We start from the raw sequence: 19780 nt of genomic DNA on the forward strand, positions 1-19780 counted from the left end.
TGCCTCAGAAAAGTAACCATTCAATTACACAACTGAAAGCCTGCAGCCACGGCGGGCTGCCTCAGAAAAGTAACCATTTGTCCTACCTTAAAACTCTTTTTGCATTTTCTGCCTCCTTTTTTGTATTTTCGACCCTCTGTTTATTTTCTTTCCTTTTCTGAAAACCCGATTTGTGTCCAGACATTTTGTTCTGCTACCAACGAACTAACTCGTCAGGTCTCGTTTCTCGAGTCCGCGATGATTCCTGTGGGAAGGGCAACAATTGATACATTTTTACAAACAGCCAATAGGGAGGTTGCAACGTTCAGGCTCTTCTTTGCTCAGACACTCAGTAATGCACTCACTCACTTATTATCACATGGAGACGTGATAGCAGTCCACCTTCCCGCTCTCTCCATTCAATCAGCGAACGTCACACAGGAAGTGAACCCCAGCGGGTCATAGAAACTTGCGCAGGAGAAGAATGACTATTTGTAGGCTACAGAAACTTTGAGGAACGAAATAAAAACCGGTATTAACCGGTTACCATTATTTTTAATAAGTGTTTCTGTTCCGGAACATAAAAAATAATAAAGTTTCTGGTTTCGTTTCTGTTCCATGTGAAATAGAAAAAGTTCCCGGTTTTCGTTTTCGTTCCTTGAACCGGTTCAAAGCCCTGGGCCCATGGCCTATCTGGCCTTTCCTTAATTACATATAACTGCCAGAAATCTATTCCGGCCTTATCCACTCAGCCCATTACTAAATCATTTACCTTAGGCCCTGTCCACATGGCAACGGATTCAGGTGACTCAGATACAATTGCTTATCGTTTAGGCCTGGCGTCCACACGGCACCGGCGTTTTGGGTGCCCAAAATGCAATCTTTTTGAGAACGGGTTCCAGAGTGGAAAGATCTGGCAACGTTGCCGTTGTGAAGTCGTCTGGATGAGTAGAATGGATTTGTTTACGATGACGTCACAACCACATGACTGTGAGTGCTTCACGCCGGGTAGAAGTGTAACGAACTCGATGCGAGTTGTCGACAAATCCTATAACTTGGTTCATGAAACGCGCTTACAAAATATTTTCACTGTGAATATTTATTGTGTAATGGTGCAAAGTGAGAGAGAGAGAGAGACTCTGCCCTTAGGGCAGAGTCAATCCCACCAGCAAAAATAGGGAAAAAAAGGAGCGATCTCACCTCTTCAGATGTTGGTTTAAGTCCTACAATACATTCCTCAAAAAGAGTGTAGAAGAGCAAATTAATCCATCAACATGTAGCATTCAATTTATTCCGGACCATTAAAGATGCCGCCTTCCGCGTAGAATCATACGTCATCCTCGCCGCCATATTGGATAGGTCAAAGCGGAGAATAAAGATTCATGCGCTGCGTTTAACTGTACCAACAGGTTTACCGTCCAAACGAGATCACATGGGATTACCTTTCACAGGTGAGAAACAACAAATTAATCCATCAACGTGTAGCATTCAATTTATTCCGGACCATTAAAGACGCCGCCTTCCGCGTAGAATCATACATCACCTTCGCCGCCATATTGGATAGGTCAAAGCGGAGAATAAAGATTAGCTGCGTTTAACTGTACCAACAGGTTTGCCATCCAAATGAGATCACATGGGATTACCTTTCACAGGTGAGACTGGAAAAATACTTTTCATTGTATTTGGTCATTATAATGTAATTTTACGAACAGATTTTCCTGACTTTGTGGCTAATATTAAGTCTCGTGCATAATAGTTTATGCGCATGCGTCCTTACTACTTCTATTGTTCTGGTGTCTCCGAAGGGACCGTCTTACAGCGCCACTAGAGGTGTGGCATGTGTATTGCATCGTTTTCAGCAAGCGTTGCGTTGCCATATGGACCTGATATTTTACTGATCGTTGCCCATTTGGACGCGATATATTTTTAAATAACATCTCGTTGCCGTTGTCGTGTGGATGTAGCCTTAGCCTCTTCAGTCACTGGACACTTTCTCGACATTTTAGGCATGGTCACTGCACCTGTACATATAGGCGGTGTCATGTTGCCTCACATCTTTCATATATGCACAGATAGTCATCCACTCATTTTGGGCTGGGATTTCCTCACAAAACACCACGCAGTAGTGAATCTGCCTCAGGCATGTCTACAGCTCTCCAACATGGAAGTTCCCCTCTCACAACCTCACTTTTTTATCCATGTTCAGGTTGCAGTGGTAACCATCTCCGCTGTTACTGTCCTGCCTATGTCTGAAATGGCCGTACCCATATCTGTGATGAGCAGTACTGTCCCTGCCATTCCCTCAGACACTTATATAGGCATATTAGACCTGCATATATTCCCTACAGTGAAGTTGGCTGTGGCTAGGATGCTAACCTCTATCCATGATGGCAAAGGGGTTGTTAGAGTTGTTAACCCCACTCCTGAACCCATTCTCCTTGATGGTGGATGCCCTAAAGGCCAGTTTTTGTTGTTGTTGTTGTTGTTTTTTGCTGTCATGTGGGTGACCCATGAATATTCAGTTGTGTCGTCAATCACAGTGACTGACAAGCCAGCTCACCCAACACCCCAAGTCTCCTTGGATGAAGCATGCTTATCTTTAGAAGAACAATCACAACTACAGCAACTCTTGAAAGAGTTTTCTGATGCATTTAGCACTCATCCACATGACTATGGACAGACATCCCGAATCACACATAACATCAATACTGGTAATGCCAAACTGATTAATCTCTGCCCCTACAGAGCTTCTCCAGCGACACAGGCTATTTTACAACAGGAGGTGTCAAAGCTTTCAGAACAAGGGGTGATTGAGGAATCTTGTAGCCCATGGCACCACGTGTGGTGCTTCTCCAAAAGAAAGACGGTACCCACCGTTTTTGTGTGGACTTTTGCCGCCTAAATGTGGTTACAATTAAAGATTCACACCCACTTCCACGGGTTGATGACACATTGGACTGGCTGTCTGGTGCTAAAATATTTAGCCTAATTGATTTGACTGCTGGATATTGGCAAATACCCCTTAACCCTGCAGATAAAGAAAAAAACAGCCTATTCTGTAGGCGCAGGTCTATATCAGTTTCAGATGATGCCAATAGGTCTGTCCAATGCCCCTCCTAGCGTTCAACACCTGATGGAGCTTGTCCTTCATGGCTTCGACTGGAGCATCTGCTTAATTTATTTAGATTACATCATTGTCTATAGTGACACCTTCACACATCACCTACAACAACTAAAGGAGGTCTTCCAGTGGTTCTGTAGAGCAGGCCTAAAACTTAAGCTTTCCAAATGTCACCTTGCGAGGTCTTCAGTCACATTCCTTGGTCATCGGGTCTCCAGTAATGATGTTGAGCCTGACCCTGCGAACACAGAGAAGGTTGCTATGTGGCCAGTTCCACAATCTGCCACTGAAATTAGAGCGTTCCTGGGTCTGTGTTAATATTATAAGTCAGGGGTGTCAAACCTGATCCATAAAGGGCCGTGTGGCTGCAGGTTTTCATTCCAGCCATGCAGCAGCACCCTGATTTGGCTTATTCAATCAACTGACACACCCACCCTTTAATCAAGGGTGGGTGTGGCTGCAAGTATTTGACTGTGTGAAGACAGTTCAATTGATTGAATGAGCCAAGTCAGGTGTGCTGCTGCATGGCTGGAATGAAAACCTGCAGCCACAAGGCCCTTTATGGATCAGGTTTGACACCCCTGTTATAAGTGATTCATTCGAGATTTTGTGCACATTGCAGCCATTACACTGGCTTACTCACAAAGGGGTGCCATTCAGTTGGTCCACTGAAGCCGAGGGGGCTTTCACAACTTTGAAACAGGCGTTATCACCACCAATTATGGCTTTCCCAAATCTTACTGTACCATTTCTCCTCAACACAGACACCTCACTCTAGACAGTTGGCACAGTGTCATCACAATGGCTTGATGGCAAAGAACACATCATTTCATATGCCAGTCATCTGCTCTCAGCATCAGAGAGAACGTGGTCTACATTTGATCGTGAACTTTGGGTCATTGTATGGGCTGTTGGCATTTTCACCATTATCTCACCTCTCATCCTTTTACCATAGCTACTGACCATAAGCCTTTGGTGGGTCCCAGGGAGTTGCCCTTGCACCAAGATCCCACGGGCCAAAGAGCTTGGTGGTCAGGAGAGTTAGCCCTCTCTGATTGGTGCATAGTGCACAGAGATCTTAATGCTGATGCTATGTCTTGCCGCCCACAGCAGGAGGCCGCTGAAAGTTCTAGCCCCTCTCAGCTCACACTGTCTCAATCTTCAAATGCTGCTACTCAGACAGTTGACATCACCCACCACACAGACTCAGTTCAGGGCCACATCACTCCTGTGGCAGCGGGGGCGTGGCCTGGCCTCAGTTTGTGAAAGGAGTGCGGGGCCAGGGATGGTGAGTGGCAAAGTCAATGCACCTGTGATTAATTAATGTTGTGTGTCTCTGTTGTTGCAGTGACAGAGGATAGAAAAGGAGGAAGAGAACAGAGAGAGAGGAGCTCTCCTGACCAGAACACATGTGTATGTGGCATGTGTATCTATGAGTGAGCGAGTAAAAGCTGAAAAGCAAGGAAAATAAATCAAATAAAGTGTGTGAGTGAACATCAACTCCCGCCTGCTGTGCTTCTGTACTCCAACCACATCAGGGACTTGTTACAACTACTAACCACATACAAATTCAGATGGAGTGGAACACTGCAGAGCAACAACAGGCAGACCCAGACATCGCCATGGCCTTGTCTTGGATTACAACTGGTCAATGACCACCATTGTGGCAGTTACGTGGGGCATCTCCCTACCTTCGAAAAAATATGGTTTCAGGTCAGTCACCTCACTGTGATCAATGGGCTATTGATGAGAAGGGCATTCTCACAATGGGGCAGCGCAGGTAGTGGTCCCTACATCTCTCATTCCCGACATATTGCATCACATACATGGTCACCCTGGTGCTGGTCACTTTGGTTTAGCCAAATTGCTGGACAGGGCACAGCGGTCATTCTACTGGCCCTCCATGTCTGTTGACATTTCAAAACATTGTACTCAATTACTAACCTGTCAGTCATGGCATTGACCTGTGCCTCATCCTCAAGCACCTCTGGTTTCCATTTCCCTGACCGCCCATTTCAAATTGTCGCTGCCAAAATCACAAAATTGCCCATGTCAACCAAAGGCCACCATGATGTTTTAGTCAGGATGGATTTGTACACCAAGTTTGTCAACCTCTACCCTTTGAAAGACCAAACAGCTGTCTCTGTTGCACACTGCCTCTTTGAGCAGTACATACCACAGCATGGAATCCCAGAGACACTGCATTCTGATCAATGTAGACAATGTGAATCAGACCTTGTGAAGCAGCTTTGCACTCTTTTGTTCATTTGTAAGCTGCGTATTTCACCTTACCATGCACAATGTGATAGGGCAATAGAGCGTTATAACTGCACACTAAAAGAAGAGCTCGCCAAATACCTCATTGAGGTTGGACAAAAATGGGATGACCATCTACCCCAGATTGCATTGGCTTATAATGCCATTACACACACAAGCACAGAGTTCACACCTTTCTTTTTGGCCCATGACTGTGAAGCCCAAGTAGTCCTTGACAGTTTGCTTACACAGGGCACGTATCACACTGCAGCCATGGGTGGAACTTCTGCTACAGATGTCAACCATCTATGTCAGCACCTTGCCAGTGCCTATAAGTCAGCCAGTGTGTTTCGAGACAGAGCTCAGGAGCGACAAAGTCATTATTATGACCGTCACTTGAAATTCACTCCATGCAAGGCAGGTGATGTGATTTTAGTGGATGATCCAGCCCATTAGTGCAACAAATTAGCCCTGCACTGGCTTGGCCCATATGAAGTCATTCAACCTCTGGTCTCTTCTGATAAGTCCCCACCTGTCACCTTTTTAGTGCATGATCTTTCCCAACCTACTGCCAAACCCAAAGTCATCCATTACAACCACACCAAACCTTTCATTAGTGATTCATCACAGCCCTTAAAGCACATCACACCCTCTCACAGACACCTGCCACCTTTGACCACTCTCTCAGGGTTTCTAACATGTCCCAGTTTGCCAGCCACACTGACATTTCCCCAACAGTCCCACGTACATCCATCCATAGCATACGCCTACTGATGACTCTGCCCCTGCTGCTGGGCCTTTATCAATGCTCAGCCCCCCTGCACCAGCGGTTCCCCCCCCTACACTGAACACAAGAGTGACCACTTGTTCACTCCCAACTCGAGCATGACATCTGCCCTCTCACTTCCCTGACTTTGAGTTAGCATAATAGACACTCAAGCCAGTTCTTTATGTTGTGGTGGTTGTTGTTTTCTTTATTCAGGCCCTGTATTGGCCAGGGTTAGTGATATGTTTTTTTTATTTTTATTTTGGCTGCTCACCTAACATTTTATGATTCCTAAGGGGTATTCTAATATCTTAATGGCTCATGTTATGATATTTGAATTTACTACACAGACAATGCTGTGCTTTCTGGATATTTATTTATTTATTATTATTATTATTTTTTCTGTGTGTTGTTGCTTTTGAAATGAGGACATTTGTTTTGGGGTGGGGCAGTATTATGTAGCACTTAAAATGTGCAAGGACTTTTATTTTATTTTTATCGACTGAGTATATTACAGTTTATAATTTTTGATTTATTGCCTTTTTTTTTTAAATCCATCTTGGCTCTGCAAGATCCATCTAACGATCCAGAACTGTAACGATGTCCTCAGTGTGTGCATCAGTACTCACTCTGTCCACTGCACTCCAATGAAGTTAATAAAGATTTATTCGCTCAATAGAGATGAAAATTAGAGTTGCTGAAGATGAACAATTGACAACCTGTGGTTTTGTTTAAGGAAGTGAAGATGCCCGATTTTCACATTGGATTAATCAAGTGAAACACCAAATCACCCATATCTAATTTTACACATGGCCACAGCAGACACCCATGAATGAAGAAATGTTTTTTTTTGTTGTTGTTTTTTTATTTGACAACATTAAATAGGAAAAATAGGAATTATTTCTTTTTCCATTAAATATTTTTATTTTCATAGAACACACTTTATCAGTAACATTTTTCAGTATTTCCTCATCGTAAACCTATAAGTTTTAAAATATTTGTTCTGAAAAACAGTGTACTAACAGAAAAAACAATCAACTCTGTTATCGACAAATACACTCACTGACCACTTTATTAGGAACACCCATCCATCCACCTGCTGTTTTCTGCCGTTCTCTAATCAGCTGATCCTTCGACAGCAGCAAAATGCATAAAATCATGCAGATACAAATCAAGAGATCAGTTAACGTTCACAATGTTCAAATGTCAGAATGGGAAAAATTGTGATCTCAAAGTGTGACGTTGGCCTTTTCTCCTGATGCAGTGCTCGTGACTAATCGCCACAGGCGTGCTCATTGGGGATAGATTAGGGACAAAATTAGCTCATGTTTTAAGTCGTTCAAATTCTGTAAAGCTGCTTTGCGACAATGTTTATTGTTAAAAGCGCTATACAAATAAAATTGACTTGACAGTACCGGCACTGCAGCACAAAATTGCTGGTCCCAAATTTGGAACCACTGATGTCATTGTCTATGGGAGGGGCTACCCAGAGAAATTCACCACAGTTCTCCATTTGGAACACAATCATCCTCTATTATGAACGCTGTTCACGGTCGCTACACATACGCAAATGCAAAATGTGATTACTTTCAAAGTAAATTGTTCAAAAGCAAGCAAAGCTGATGTGTTCTGTCCACCATGATTTTTTTCCCCACAAGAACGGATTTTTCTATTTCACTGGAAATAACCCCACGACTGTTAATATACCTCACTTGGCTGCCAAAGTAAAGTCTATCCATGGGAAGCACTTCCACTACATAATGGTCGGTTCTCCAACCTGTCGAAACGGGGGCCGATTCTCAAAAGGCACCAAGGCAGAACCGGCTCCGTACCGGCACTGACACCAGCACCGTCCTAATGGGAAAGAGCTTTACGAGCGCTTGAGAGATTGTAAATGATTCATTTAGAAAATCTTAACCAGTTCTGTGAGGTTCGGCAGCAAAACTTTTCCCTTTATTCATCACAGCTGTCATGTGAGTACAGAAATCATTCACACTGAGCAAAACACACTTCAGAAAATTGCAATGACACCAAATTTACATCTGTTTGCTCCAAATCTAAATAGACACATGAGCAGTTCACGTACAAAGTGACATGTTTGATATGTTTATTTGGAGTGAGACAAAATGAAACAACAATGTACATGAGCAGCTTTGGCGAGTTAAAGTCGCTGTACTGTGATCTGTACAAGTGCTTTATCCTGGTCACAGTGAATCAGGAGTCTATTCCAGCATCACTGGCTGACAATCAGGGCCTCATGCTGTGTTTGACATCAAGCTTTAAAAAAAAGGCCTTTCTAATCAGAAAGTCAGGAAAATCTCCGGGCGGCACGGTGGTGTAGTGGTTAGCGCTGTCGCCTCACAGCAAGAAGGTCCTGGGTTCGAGCCCCATGGCCGGCGAGGGCCTTTCTGTGTGGAGTTTGCATGTTCTCCCCGTGTCCGCGTGGGTTTCCTCCGGGTGCTCCGGTTTCCCCCACAGTCCAAAGACATGCAGGTTAGGTTAACTGGTGACTCTAAATTGAGCGTAGGTGTGAATGTGAGTGTGAATGGTTGTCTGTGTCTATGTGTCAGCCCTGTGATGACCTGGCGACTTGTCCAGGGTGTACCCCGCCTTTCGCCCGTAGTCAGCTGGGATAGGCTCCAGCTTGCCTGCTACCCTGTAGAAGGATAAAGCGGCTAGAGGTAATGAGATGAGATGAGATGAGGAAAATCTCCTCGACCCCGAATTCAGGAGATGACATCAGACCAACATGGCCGCTCACACCATCAACAGTAAATAAAACATCACTTCACTACTTTAAATGAGTTTACAGCACTAATTACTTTCAATCAATTAGCAGAGACACATTAGCTGCTTAAAGCTTTAACATTGACCTCCAGTTTATTAAAAAAATAAAACAGTCAGTGCTTTCCCCAGAAACAAATATCAGAGCGGTGCTACTGATGTGGCTCCCAGCTGCTGGGGGGTCTGGGGACATGCTCCCCTGGAAAACTCTGAAATTACAGACTTCAAATGGTGCATTCTGGTGATGTCACGGGCTGATTTAGGCACAATTCAACATTATTAAATTTACTGTTTTTTACTTTGTCAAATATGCAAGGGGCAAAATTAGATTTGAAATGAAAACACAGGAAACAGTCAATTCAGAAAAAATATTACATTTTATTGCACAACAAAAAAAATGCATAATATTTAACAATATAGCAGCTGAAATTAGAATATTAGCAATACGGCTGTCAGCTACAGACCTATAGCCCAACAGGCAACAGTCACACACAAAAGCCTGCAGTATCGCGCCAGGAACAGAATCGAGGTCAAATCACGCAACATCGCCACCTACTGACCAGCGCCGAGAATGTGGTTTAATGTCTGGTTGTGAATGGCAATCAGTGCACGCAGCGAAACCCTTTATTTTCACTTCTGGGTCGAGTCCCAGGATAGTCTAGGCCTGTATATTACAATATCTCACTACTTCTATCGTTATTACTCATTTTCAGAGGGGTATAGGAGATATTTAGGTGTGGAAAGTACTCTGCATTGTTCAATTTATGGTATTGAGGGTTTTTTTTAGTGTGTAAGTGACAGCACACCGCTGATGTCGCACAGCGTGGCGGAGCGCTATGTATCCACACTTTGGGGAAAGCCGTGAAAATAATAATGATGTGCTCTCTAATATAAATACATCAATATCAAAGGAATATAAGCAAAAATGCTACAAATAGTTAAAAGGCATCTATTAATAAAAGCTGATTTAAAGCGGCGAGTCCTTATTTTAGGCAAGATAAAACTGTGCACCTTTTTCTGAAGTTGCCTGTTTGTCTGTGATGGCAGGAGATCACTAAGAGCCGTGTCCGGGGTTGTAATCTGCTTCCAGAACTTTAATTCCCTATTTTGCAGAAGCTCAGTAATGCGGTGTTGCTTGGAACAGGAACTAAACTTAGAATATCGAGTGAATAACTTGTCAATCTGACTGAAGTCCTTATTATAGAAAGCGCTGCCCCAGAACTCGATAGCAAATGAAAAAGTCGATCAAATCAGACTTTGAAAAAGTCGATCTAAATTACTAATAGAAGACTTGAAATATTTACAGACCCACAGTAACACTGTTGTGGTCACCCTGCTGTGCTTTTTTTATTTACTTATTTACGTGTAATGATTTACATTGTTTGTGTTTTTTGTTGACTTCAGTACTGATGGCGAAGATAATAAAATTAAAATAAACAAACAAACAAACAAACACAACATATCACTGGCTACCAGCTTTGCAAAGTAAATATTCAAAATGTGAATCCGAGTTAGTGGGGTTCTCCTCGAAAGTGACCCCCAACAGTTTCAGTTTACTTTTACGATCAATGATTTCAAACAGATCCGGCAGCGTCCTCGTTGTTCTGCCTCTAAGAAGCAATTCCCAAGTTTTCGTTAAATGCATCTCCATGCGGTTCCTCCGACCACTTGATGAAGGACTGGGCTTCAACCTCACAGTCATCAGAACCAACACTAACATTAATAGCTATACTCAGTATCAGTGTAATGTACTCAGTGTTTTGTATCTTGTTCAAACACGAACCAGAAAAGCAATGTGAAGGGATTACATTACACACAATTTAATGATGGAATCACGACTCGTTTTATTTTTCGAAAAGGATTCACTGAAATCGTGCCACAAGGAAACGTAAATCACTGCGCAGTCACCAGAAGTTATGTGTACTTCATCATTTTCCCCCAATAAACTCGACTTATCGTATTTTAATGCAGAATACTGTTCACTCTGACTCGAGTACAATTACGATTTAAAATATGTACTTATACTCCGTTATATAAGACAACACACATCTCACAATTTTTATTTAATTTATGAAATTATTATTCTGCAAATGAGGATAGCTTCTACGACATCGACGTCTTTGAACACACAAATAGAAAAATGTAAATAAACACCAGGACTGTGTTACGTTTTATGAGATTAAACAGCGTTGGGACTTTGGTATTGATTTAAAGAAGATTTATGATACGAAAAAATGGACGGTCCAATTTATTTTTGTTCAATTTTCAGCTATTTTAGTTTATTCAGCGCTCTCTCTCTCTCTCTCTCTCTCTCTCTCTCTTTATCCTGAATGATTTATGAAGAATTTAATAAATATTTGAATTCATTATTATTATTATTATTATTAATTAGGAATATTACTTGAATGAGCAGATTATATTTTGTGTTTATTAGATCAGCATTTTAAATGCTTATTTTGGGCAAAACTGATATTCTGATACATTTGATAGTCATATATTATAGATGGAATAAATCATCTCATCTCATTATCTGTAGCCGCTTTATCCTGTTCTACAGGGTCGCAGGCGAGCTGGAGCCTATCCCAGCTGACTACGGGCGAAAGGCGGGGTTCACCCTGGACAAGTCGCCAGGTCATCACAGGGCTGACACATAGACACAGACAACCATTCACACTCACATTCACACCTACGCTCAATTTAGAGTCACCAGTTAACCTAACCTGCATGTCTTTGGACTGTGGGGGAAACCGGAGCACCCGGAGGAAACCCACGCGGACACGGGGAGAACATGCAAACTCCACACAGAAAGGCCCTCGCCAGCCACGGGGCTCGAACCCGGACCTTCTTGCTGTGAGGCGACAGCGCTAACCACTACACCACCGTGCCGCCCGGAATAAATCATCATGTGAGTCATTTTACTTCTACTTGAGTCGTTATTCTGATAAAGCAGCAATACTTTTACTTGAGTAGAGTTTGTTGCTTACTCTACGCACCTCTGCCAATTCCAGCTCTCTAGCTAACGGGGCGTGGTTGAGGAAAACGGCCAAGACATTCACTCAAGCTCTAATAGACGAGCCACTCGATGTTGAGGTTTCTTTGTGAAGCTGCTCAGCGGCTCCCTCCAGAGTCCAGCCACTGTCTTATTCCCATGTGCCTCAGCCAGGTCACTGTTCAGCGTTCGTCTGGTTCGTGCAGCATGGCGACGTCTGTCCTCTCGGCTAATCAATTAGATCCTGAGTGAATATCTCAGACCGTTTCCATCAACCACATTCTGGACTTCAGTCAAGATTCAATCCCTTTTTTCTCTTTAAATATTCCCAATAAAGAAACGAGTACTAATAAGTGAAAACCCAACAGCTGAGTGGAACAGTCCGAACCTGCTGGCGGGACAAAAAGTCCGTCACACACTGCTATAAAACGATTAAAGCTGCTTTAAATGGCTGGAAGTTGCTGATGTTGCTGGTGTAAAGGAACAATTCAGTTTCTCCACTTCAGTCAGGAGCGCTCTCTATTCATCAGCTGTTTCAGGATTCACTTTATTTGTGATGTTCCTCGAAAGAAAAAAACACAGAAACATCTTACTAACATTTATTTACATCAATCATCTCACACACACACACACACACACACACACACACACACACACACACAGATTAACCTTTATTAATATTACTGATGAGGAAATACAGATAAAATGATTGTTGGAGTTACAGCTGTGTGTTGTCGCTCTCACATCTTCAAATTAAAACAAGTATTATCACAATCTAATCTAATGCTGGTTTGGGGTTTAAAGCTAAAACTCACTGAGATATTCTCGTAATCAGAGGATGTGGGCCTGTCAGCAGGAGGACTGTGATGAGAAATCTGTGAAAAAAAGAAAGAGTTCACGCCTTGTTGAATTTGAATAATCAGGTGTGTGACTCCAAAGTAAAAACAGAAAAAAATAATGTGGACTGCAGGAATCTGAATTTAATAAAACACAGATTTACAACAATAAAATATTTTATCATTCGGTTAGACCAGCATCATCATCATCATCATCATCATCATCCACTCCGAGTGACTGTAATCATCAGTAAACACTTACTGCAAGTGTGTGATACACATCATCAGATGTCCGTCCTGCAGGGTTGAGAGCTGCGTACGTGTCGTCTTTAGCACTCGGCCCAGCGTTCTGCAGAGAGGAGGGTGGAGAACGTGAGCAGGTTCTGCTGAAGACCTTTACAGTGAAAGTTTATTATGAACAAAGCAACCACCTGATGGACATTTCTGTAATATCTCACCTGATCGTCACCTTCATCTGCCTTTTTCTTCTGTCTCTTGCATCTGCTCACACAAAGTTAAATATTTTTCCATCGTGAGCATCTTCAGAGTAATTAGTGATGAATTTATCAGCACAAATATTCTCACCTCAGCCAGAAGAGCGCAGAGAGAAGAGCAGCAAGGCCAAAAAATCCGAGTCCAACAGCCACATAAACAATTACAGAATTACCTGGTACCACACACACACACACACACACACACAGAGCAGAACTGAGATCCACAGTGCATGATGTATAACGGTGCAGTGATCAAACAGGAACAAATAATCATCGCTCTCACCTTTTAAAGTGACGGACACTGCAGCAGATCTCTCAGAGCCGTGTTTATTCTGAGCCTCACAGTAGTACTGTCCACTCTGTAGAGCTCTGTAACTCTGTCCAGATCCTACAGCTGAGGATTCATTTACCTTAAACCAGGTGTAGATCTCCACAGGTGGGTTTGCATCACTGCTGCAGGTCAGAGTCACTGAACTTCCCTCCACTATCTCACCAGAAAACTTGATGGACACTGAGATGATCTTTGGAGGATCTAGAGAATGCATTAGCAGATTGTTAAAGGATTTGGCTTTATCTTTACTATATGATGAAACATACAGTAGATGGAATTGCAGGAGTTTCCAAAAAGATGATTAAAATTACTGAATGTGATCAAGCTCACAAAATGAAACAGCTTTAACTTACATAGAACATTCAGAGTTACACTGATGGAATACTGATATCCAACTTCATTCCTGCACTTGCACTTGTACTCTCCACTGTCCTCAGAGCTGATAGTGGAGATGGTGTAGGTCTTTCCTTTTCCTACTGATGTCGTCCCCTTAAACCAGGTGTAGTTCTCCACAGGAGGGTTCGCATCACTGCTGCAGGTCAGAGTCACTGAACTTCCCTCCACTATCTCACCAGAGGGTCTGATGGACACTGAGACGTTCTTTGGAGGATCTAAAGAGTTCCATGATAAGAGTGAAGAAAGCAGTTCATGGTCATAAGCCGAGTGTTTTTTTCCTTTCATCAGTTCTTGACTACATTTTTCAGCTCATCTCATTATGTGTCGTTCCCACTGAATATAAAACCCACTTCACTGCCATTATACAGTCATAATTCTGATCATCTTTTTATACTGTGATAATTCTGGGACACCTTTTAATCAATCCTGCATGTGCTTGTATTTTTCTCTTTTCATGGTCAAGATGGGATTCTGTATAGATTTGTGATCCATAAATGCTTCAAGTTATTCGCAATTATTTGCTAATATAAGAAACAAATTTTATGTCGTACCATTACAAGGACAATGAAGGCAGTTCAAGGTCACAGTCAATGTCTTTTTCACTTTCTTTACTTACACCAGGACTTTTGCCTTCATTCCGGTAAATATGAAGTAATTTATGACCTTTTTATTTTGACAGTATATAAGAAGAAAGTGAATAAAGCTCACATCTGACGCTGAGGGTTTGAGCAGGAGAGGGGAGATGTTCATATCCTCTTACAGCACAGCTATAACTGCCTGCATCCTCACTGCTGACCCGCTGCAGGTGAACTTCATTGCCCCTGGTGGGCTTTGTGGTTAAATCCTGACTGTTTTTGTACCAGATGAATGTTGGATCAGTCAGACTGCAGGTGGTTTTACAGGTCAGAACAGCTGACTGTCCCTCTGTCACTTTTTTTGGAACGATCACCTGAAGATCTGAAACAACGAGAGAAACATTCAATCAGGAAAGCTGTCCTGAAGCCTGTAGAGCATCTACTTTTAAAACTCTGCTCTCTCTCAAAGTGTTTTTCAGTCTAATGATATTCTTTTCACAATTATTTTCAGTGTTAATAACCTTCACTCTGGAGGCGAGTCACGTTTTTCCCCGAGCACCTATTGTTCAGTTCATTTCAGTAAGAATGTGTTCGAGCTCTTCATTAATCTGCTACAAAACTCTGACTCTCCTGTATCTAAAGAGATTATGGTCTGAGTGATGTGTGTCGAAAATAAGATGATTTTATTTACCTGTAACAGTGAGTCTAACTCCAGGTAAACCCGTCCACCTTTCTTTCTCTTCATTTGTTGTGATTCTGAAGGAGTACATGTCTTCATCTGTTTTCTTCACATCACTCAGTCTGAAGGAGAAGTGTTTCTGTTCATCTCCTAAATACTCCACTCTGTCTGAGTAACGTGGTTCATTACGCAGGTCAGTAAACTCTTCACCCCAAACTAGGTCAATTACCCAAAACTCCTCCTTCACTGTAAGACGTGTTGGGCGTGTGTACGTGCCGTTCATAAACACTGTAGATCCGTTTAAAGCACAGAGATTTTCTTGGCTGTATTTTACACTCCATTCATTCCCAAGAGCTCCTGAAACATGACACATGAAAGAGGTGATTAGAGGTCATTATCCTGAGCCCCGTAAAACAGTGAGTTCACTTACAGCTTCACTTCCCTCCTCTGGAAGTCCGAGTTGGAGAAATAAAAACATTTCTTTACCACTGGAAGAAAACTGTGTTCAGGATTTGGACAAACTTCTGAATTCAGGGCTCGTTGTGTGGAATTAATATTTAAAAGCGTCCACTACTATTCAGTCTTCACTCACATCTGTTTTTCTTTCAATCCAGGAAAATTTAACAACAATATTTCACCCAGACTTCAGGTTTTGGTGGCAGGAAATGACATTTTTTCTTCTATTCTATTTTATATCTTATTCAGAGTTGAGTTCAGAAAACACACATCAGTATTCAGGCCTCAGAATTAAACACTATTCACACGTGATGTCAGAGTTATGTACGGAGGCGTGTCTGAGTTAAACATGATTCTGACCTTGAACTTAAGCGAATTTTTCACACGTAATATCAGTGAGGAGCAGCGTTATATTATATTTATAATGTTATAATTATAACAAGTATTTAAATATCCTGGGGTTAAACTTGTATTTATTGTCTCTGGGGTGTGTAGTTGTGATGATGTTAATGTGCGACTCACCTGAGATCATGAACAGAAAAACAAGATAAAGTGGAGAAGCCATTTTGAGAGACATCATTGCTGGAAAGCTTCGAGAGAAAAAAAAAAAATAAAGTGAGCTAATAATAAATCACAACAACAAGAACAACAACAACATACAGATATATGATGTGATGACATACAGCAATCCCAGCATCCATCAGAAATCTCTCATTAGCTGAGGGATTATTTATTTTCATACCACAGTGTGGTGGGATTCTGGATTCTGATTGGTCAGAAGGTGTTGATTAATTTTCTGTAACAGCAGCTCTGACAGTAGTGCAGCTGCAAATCACATGTTTATATTAATGCACTTGTAATAATACCTTATTGTTTCTATAGTAACAGCTCATCTTAAATCACGCATGCGCATTCTGTGCTACGCACTTCCTGGTTCCTGAGTTGTTTGCGACGAGCCATTTTTTTTCAACGCGAGTGTCGGCGTTAATTACTAATCTTTTTTTTTTTCTACAAATAATTTTCCAGTATCATCTTCATTTTTATTGTACTGTCGCTTTCCTTTTTGTACTTTCCACTTTCTCTTAACTTTTTCCGTTTTTTTTCTTTTTTCGGAAGAACGCCAAGAACGGAAGCTTTCTTTTTTCTCCTCCTGCGTAAAGACCACAAGCGGAGGCCATCCCCATCGGATCTGCTTTAATATCGACATATTTTTGATTAAGGTACGTGAATCCTTTCATCATGGCACACCTTCAGCCTGTTCAGTGTGCTGAGTGCAGGATGTTTAGTCAATCTTCCTCCGTCGCTAGCGATAGGTTTATTTGTGATAAGTGCAGATTAGTTAGCTCTCTGATGGAGAAGATTGTAGTGCTAGAAGCACGTGTCCAGACTTTAGAGAAGGTCAGTGAGCGTGAGAACGGTGTAGTTTCTGTAGGGGAAAGTCTGGATACCCTAGGTGGAGTTAGTAATCCCCCAACTCCGGCATTAGAGCCCTTACAGTGGGGCAAATGGGTGACGACTCAGCGGCATAAGCGTAAAGCCAAAGCTACCGCTGAGGCTCACCCACAGGAGCTCCACTCCTCTCTGCGTCACATGTTGAACAGGTTTGCTCTCCTTAGTGATGCACCCGCTGAGAAACCTGAAAGAGCTCTGGTTATAGGGGACTCTATCATATGGCATGTGAAATTAGCTAGACCTTTAGGGGCACCAGCAGCTTTAGTCAAGTGTATACCGGACATAGCAGGCAATTTTAGGTTCCTAAGCAAGCACAGGTTCTCAAAGATAGTTATCCATGCAGGAGCTAATGATATACGCCTTCGTCAGTCTGATGGGCCTTTTCCACTACCCTTTTTCAGCTCACTTCAGCTCACTTCAGCCCAACACGGCTCGCGTTTCGACTACCTCAGAGCAGCATGACTGAGCTCACTTCAGCCTTACTCAGCACCCAAAACTCGCACGGTTTTGGAGTGGGGCTGAAGTGAGCTCAACCGAGCCGAGTGGGGCTAGGGGCATGAGGAGACACTCCCCTGTGCACTGATTGGTGAGGAGGAGTGTCCTCACATGCCCACACACGCCCCGCGAGCATGCTGGGATCTTTAACCACCATCTGTAAACACCGTAAACCCGGAAGAAGAAGAATTATGACAAAGAAGAAGATCAGAAAACTAGCACCAAAACCAGCAACACTAACGACTCCATGTCCTCCATGTTTATTGTTTACTATCCGGGTCGTGAGACTACCACTTAAAAGGTCACTGATGTCACTGTTTGCGCCACCTAACGACATCACGTGACGTCCACCCACTTTCGCTAACTCCACCCAATGTGTCCACCCACTTCCAGCCAGCACGGTTCAGCGTGGTTGTAGTCGAAATGCAACCCCAACAGCCCCACTCAGCTCAACTCAGCACCGCATGGCTCAGCCCAACTAAGCCACGTTGGTAGTGGAAAAGCCCCATGAGGTTACTAAGAGTAATTTGTAGAGGTGTTTAAATTAGCGAAGGCGATGTCCGATGCTGTAGTATGCTCTGGCCTCATTCCAATGCGGCGTGGCAATGTAGCTTACAGCAGGTTATGGTCACTGAACTGCTGGTTGTCCAGGTGGTGCTCTGAAAACAGTGTGGGCTTTATAGATAATTGGGCTAATTTTGAGGGCACTGCTGGCCTGTTAGGGCGGGACAGTATCCATCCCACTCGGGAAGGTGCTGCTCTCATTTCCTGCAGCATAGGTCATAGTCTCAGAACAGGCCTAGTTAATTTCTGACAATCCAGAGCCAAGGCCAGGGAGCAGACGAACAGGCTAAACCGACTGTCTGCTAGCTGCACAGAGTCGTCACTCAGGGTCCACTACATCAAGACTGTGTCTGTTCCCGGAGCTCACCAAAAAAGTAGAAATACTCAGAGTTTGTTCCAGGAACCTAAATTAGATCATACTGACTGTATAGCCGCTGCCAGCACCTTTGATCTAAAGATGGGGCTATTAAATATTAGGTCTCTTACAACCCCGATTCCAAAAAAGTTGGGGCAAAGTACAAATTGTAAATAAAAACAGAATGCAATGATGTGGAAGTTTCAAAATTCCATATTTTATTCAGAATAGAACATAGGTGACATATCAAATGTTTAAACTTAGAAAATGTATCATTTAAAGATAAAAATTAGGTGATTTTAAATTTCACAACAACAACACATCTCAAAAAAGTTGGGACAAGGCCATGTTTACCACTGTGAGACATCCCCTTTTCTCTTTACAACAGTCTGTAAATGTCTGGGGACTGAGGAGACAAGTTGCTCAAATTTAGGGATAGGAATGTTCACCCATTCTTGTCTAATGTAGGATTCTAGTTGCTCAACTGTCTTAGGTCTTTTTTGTCGTATCTTCCATTTTATGATGCGCCAAATGTTTTCTATTGGTGAAAGATCTGGACTGTAGGCTGGCCAGTTCAGTACCCGGACCCTTCTTCTACGCAGCCATGATGCTGTAATTGATGCAGTATGTGGTTTGGCATTGTCATGTTGGAAAATGCAAGGTCTTCCATGAAAGAGACGTTGTCTGGATGGGAGCATATGTTGCTCTAAAACCTGGATATACCTTTCAGCATTGATGGTGTCTTTCCAGATGTGTAAGCTGCCCATGCCACACACACTAATGCAACCCCATACCATCAGAGATGCAGGCTTCTGAACTGAGCGCTGATAACAACTTGGGTCGTCCTTCTCCTCTTTAGTCCGAATGACACGGCCTCCCTGATTTCTATAAAGAACTTCAAATTTTGATTTTTCTGACCACAGAACAGTTTTCCACTTTGCCACAGTCCATTTTAAATGAGCCTTGGCCCAGAGAAGACGTCTGTGCTTCTGGATCATGTTTAGATACGGCTTCTTCTTTGAACTATAGAGTTTTAGTTGGCAACGTTGGATGGCACGGTGAATTGTGTTCGCAGATAATGTTCTCTGGAAATATTCCTGAGCCCATTTTGTGATTTCCAATACAGAAGCATGCCTGAATGTGATACAGTGCCGTCTAAGGGCCCGAAGATCATGGGCACCCAGTATGGTTTTCTGGCCTTGAGCCTTATGCACAGAGATTCTTCCAGATTCTCTGAATCTTTTGATGATAT

The 19780-nt window shown here is 42.7% G+C and overlaps 1 protein-coding gene across 1 annotated transcript in view; it reads right to left on the reverse strand.

The window, feature by feature from the left end:
• The window catches only part of LOC132865822 (titin-like), a 107815-nt gene that overhangs the window by 76709 nt on the left and 11326 nt on the right, over positions 1 to 19780 (reverse strand). The window contains exons 2-10 of the mRNA XM_060898320.1: positions 16185 to 16252; positions 15219 to 15563; positions 14661 to 14909; positions 13910 to 14167; positions 13509 to 13757; positions 13317 to 13398; positions 13190 to 13232; positions 12994 to 13080; positions 12711 to 12770 (exon numbers count right to left, since the gene is read on the reverse strand). Coding sequence (XP_060754303.1) covers positions 12711 to 12770; positions 12994 to 13080; positions 13190 to 13232; positions 13317 to 13398; positions 13509 to 13757; positions 13910 to 14167; positions 14661 to 14909; positions 15219 to 15563; positions 16185 to 16252 — 1441 coding nt within the window. The remainder of the gene's footprint in view (positions 1 to 12710; positions 12771 to 12993; positions 13081 to 13189; positions 13233 to 13316; positions 13399 to 13508; positions 13758 to 13909; positions 14168 to 14660; positions 14910 to 15218; positions 15564 to 16184; positions 16253 to 19780) is intronic.

Source organism: Neoarius graeffei, chromosome 18 (genome assembly GCF_027579695.1).
Source record: "Neoarius graeffei isolate fNeoGra1 chromosome 18, fNeoGra1.pri, whole genome shotgun sequence".
Taxonomy (NCBI): Eukaryota; Metazoa; Chordata; class Actinopteri; order Siluriformes; family Ariidae; genus Neoarius; species Neoarius graeffei.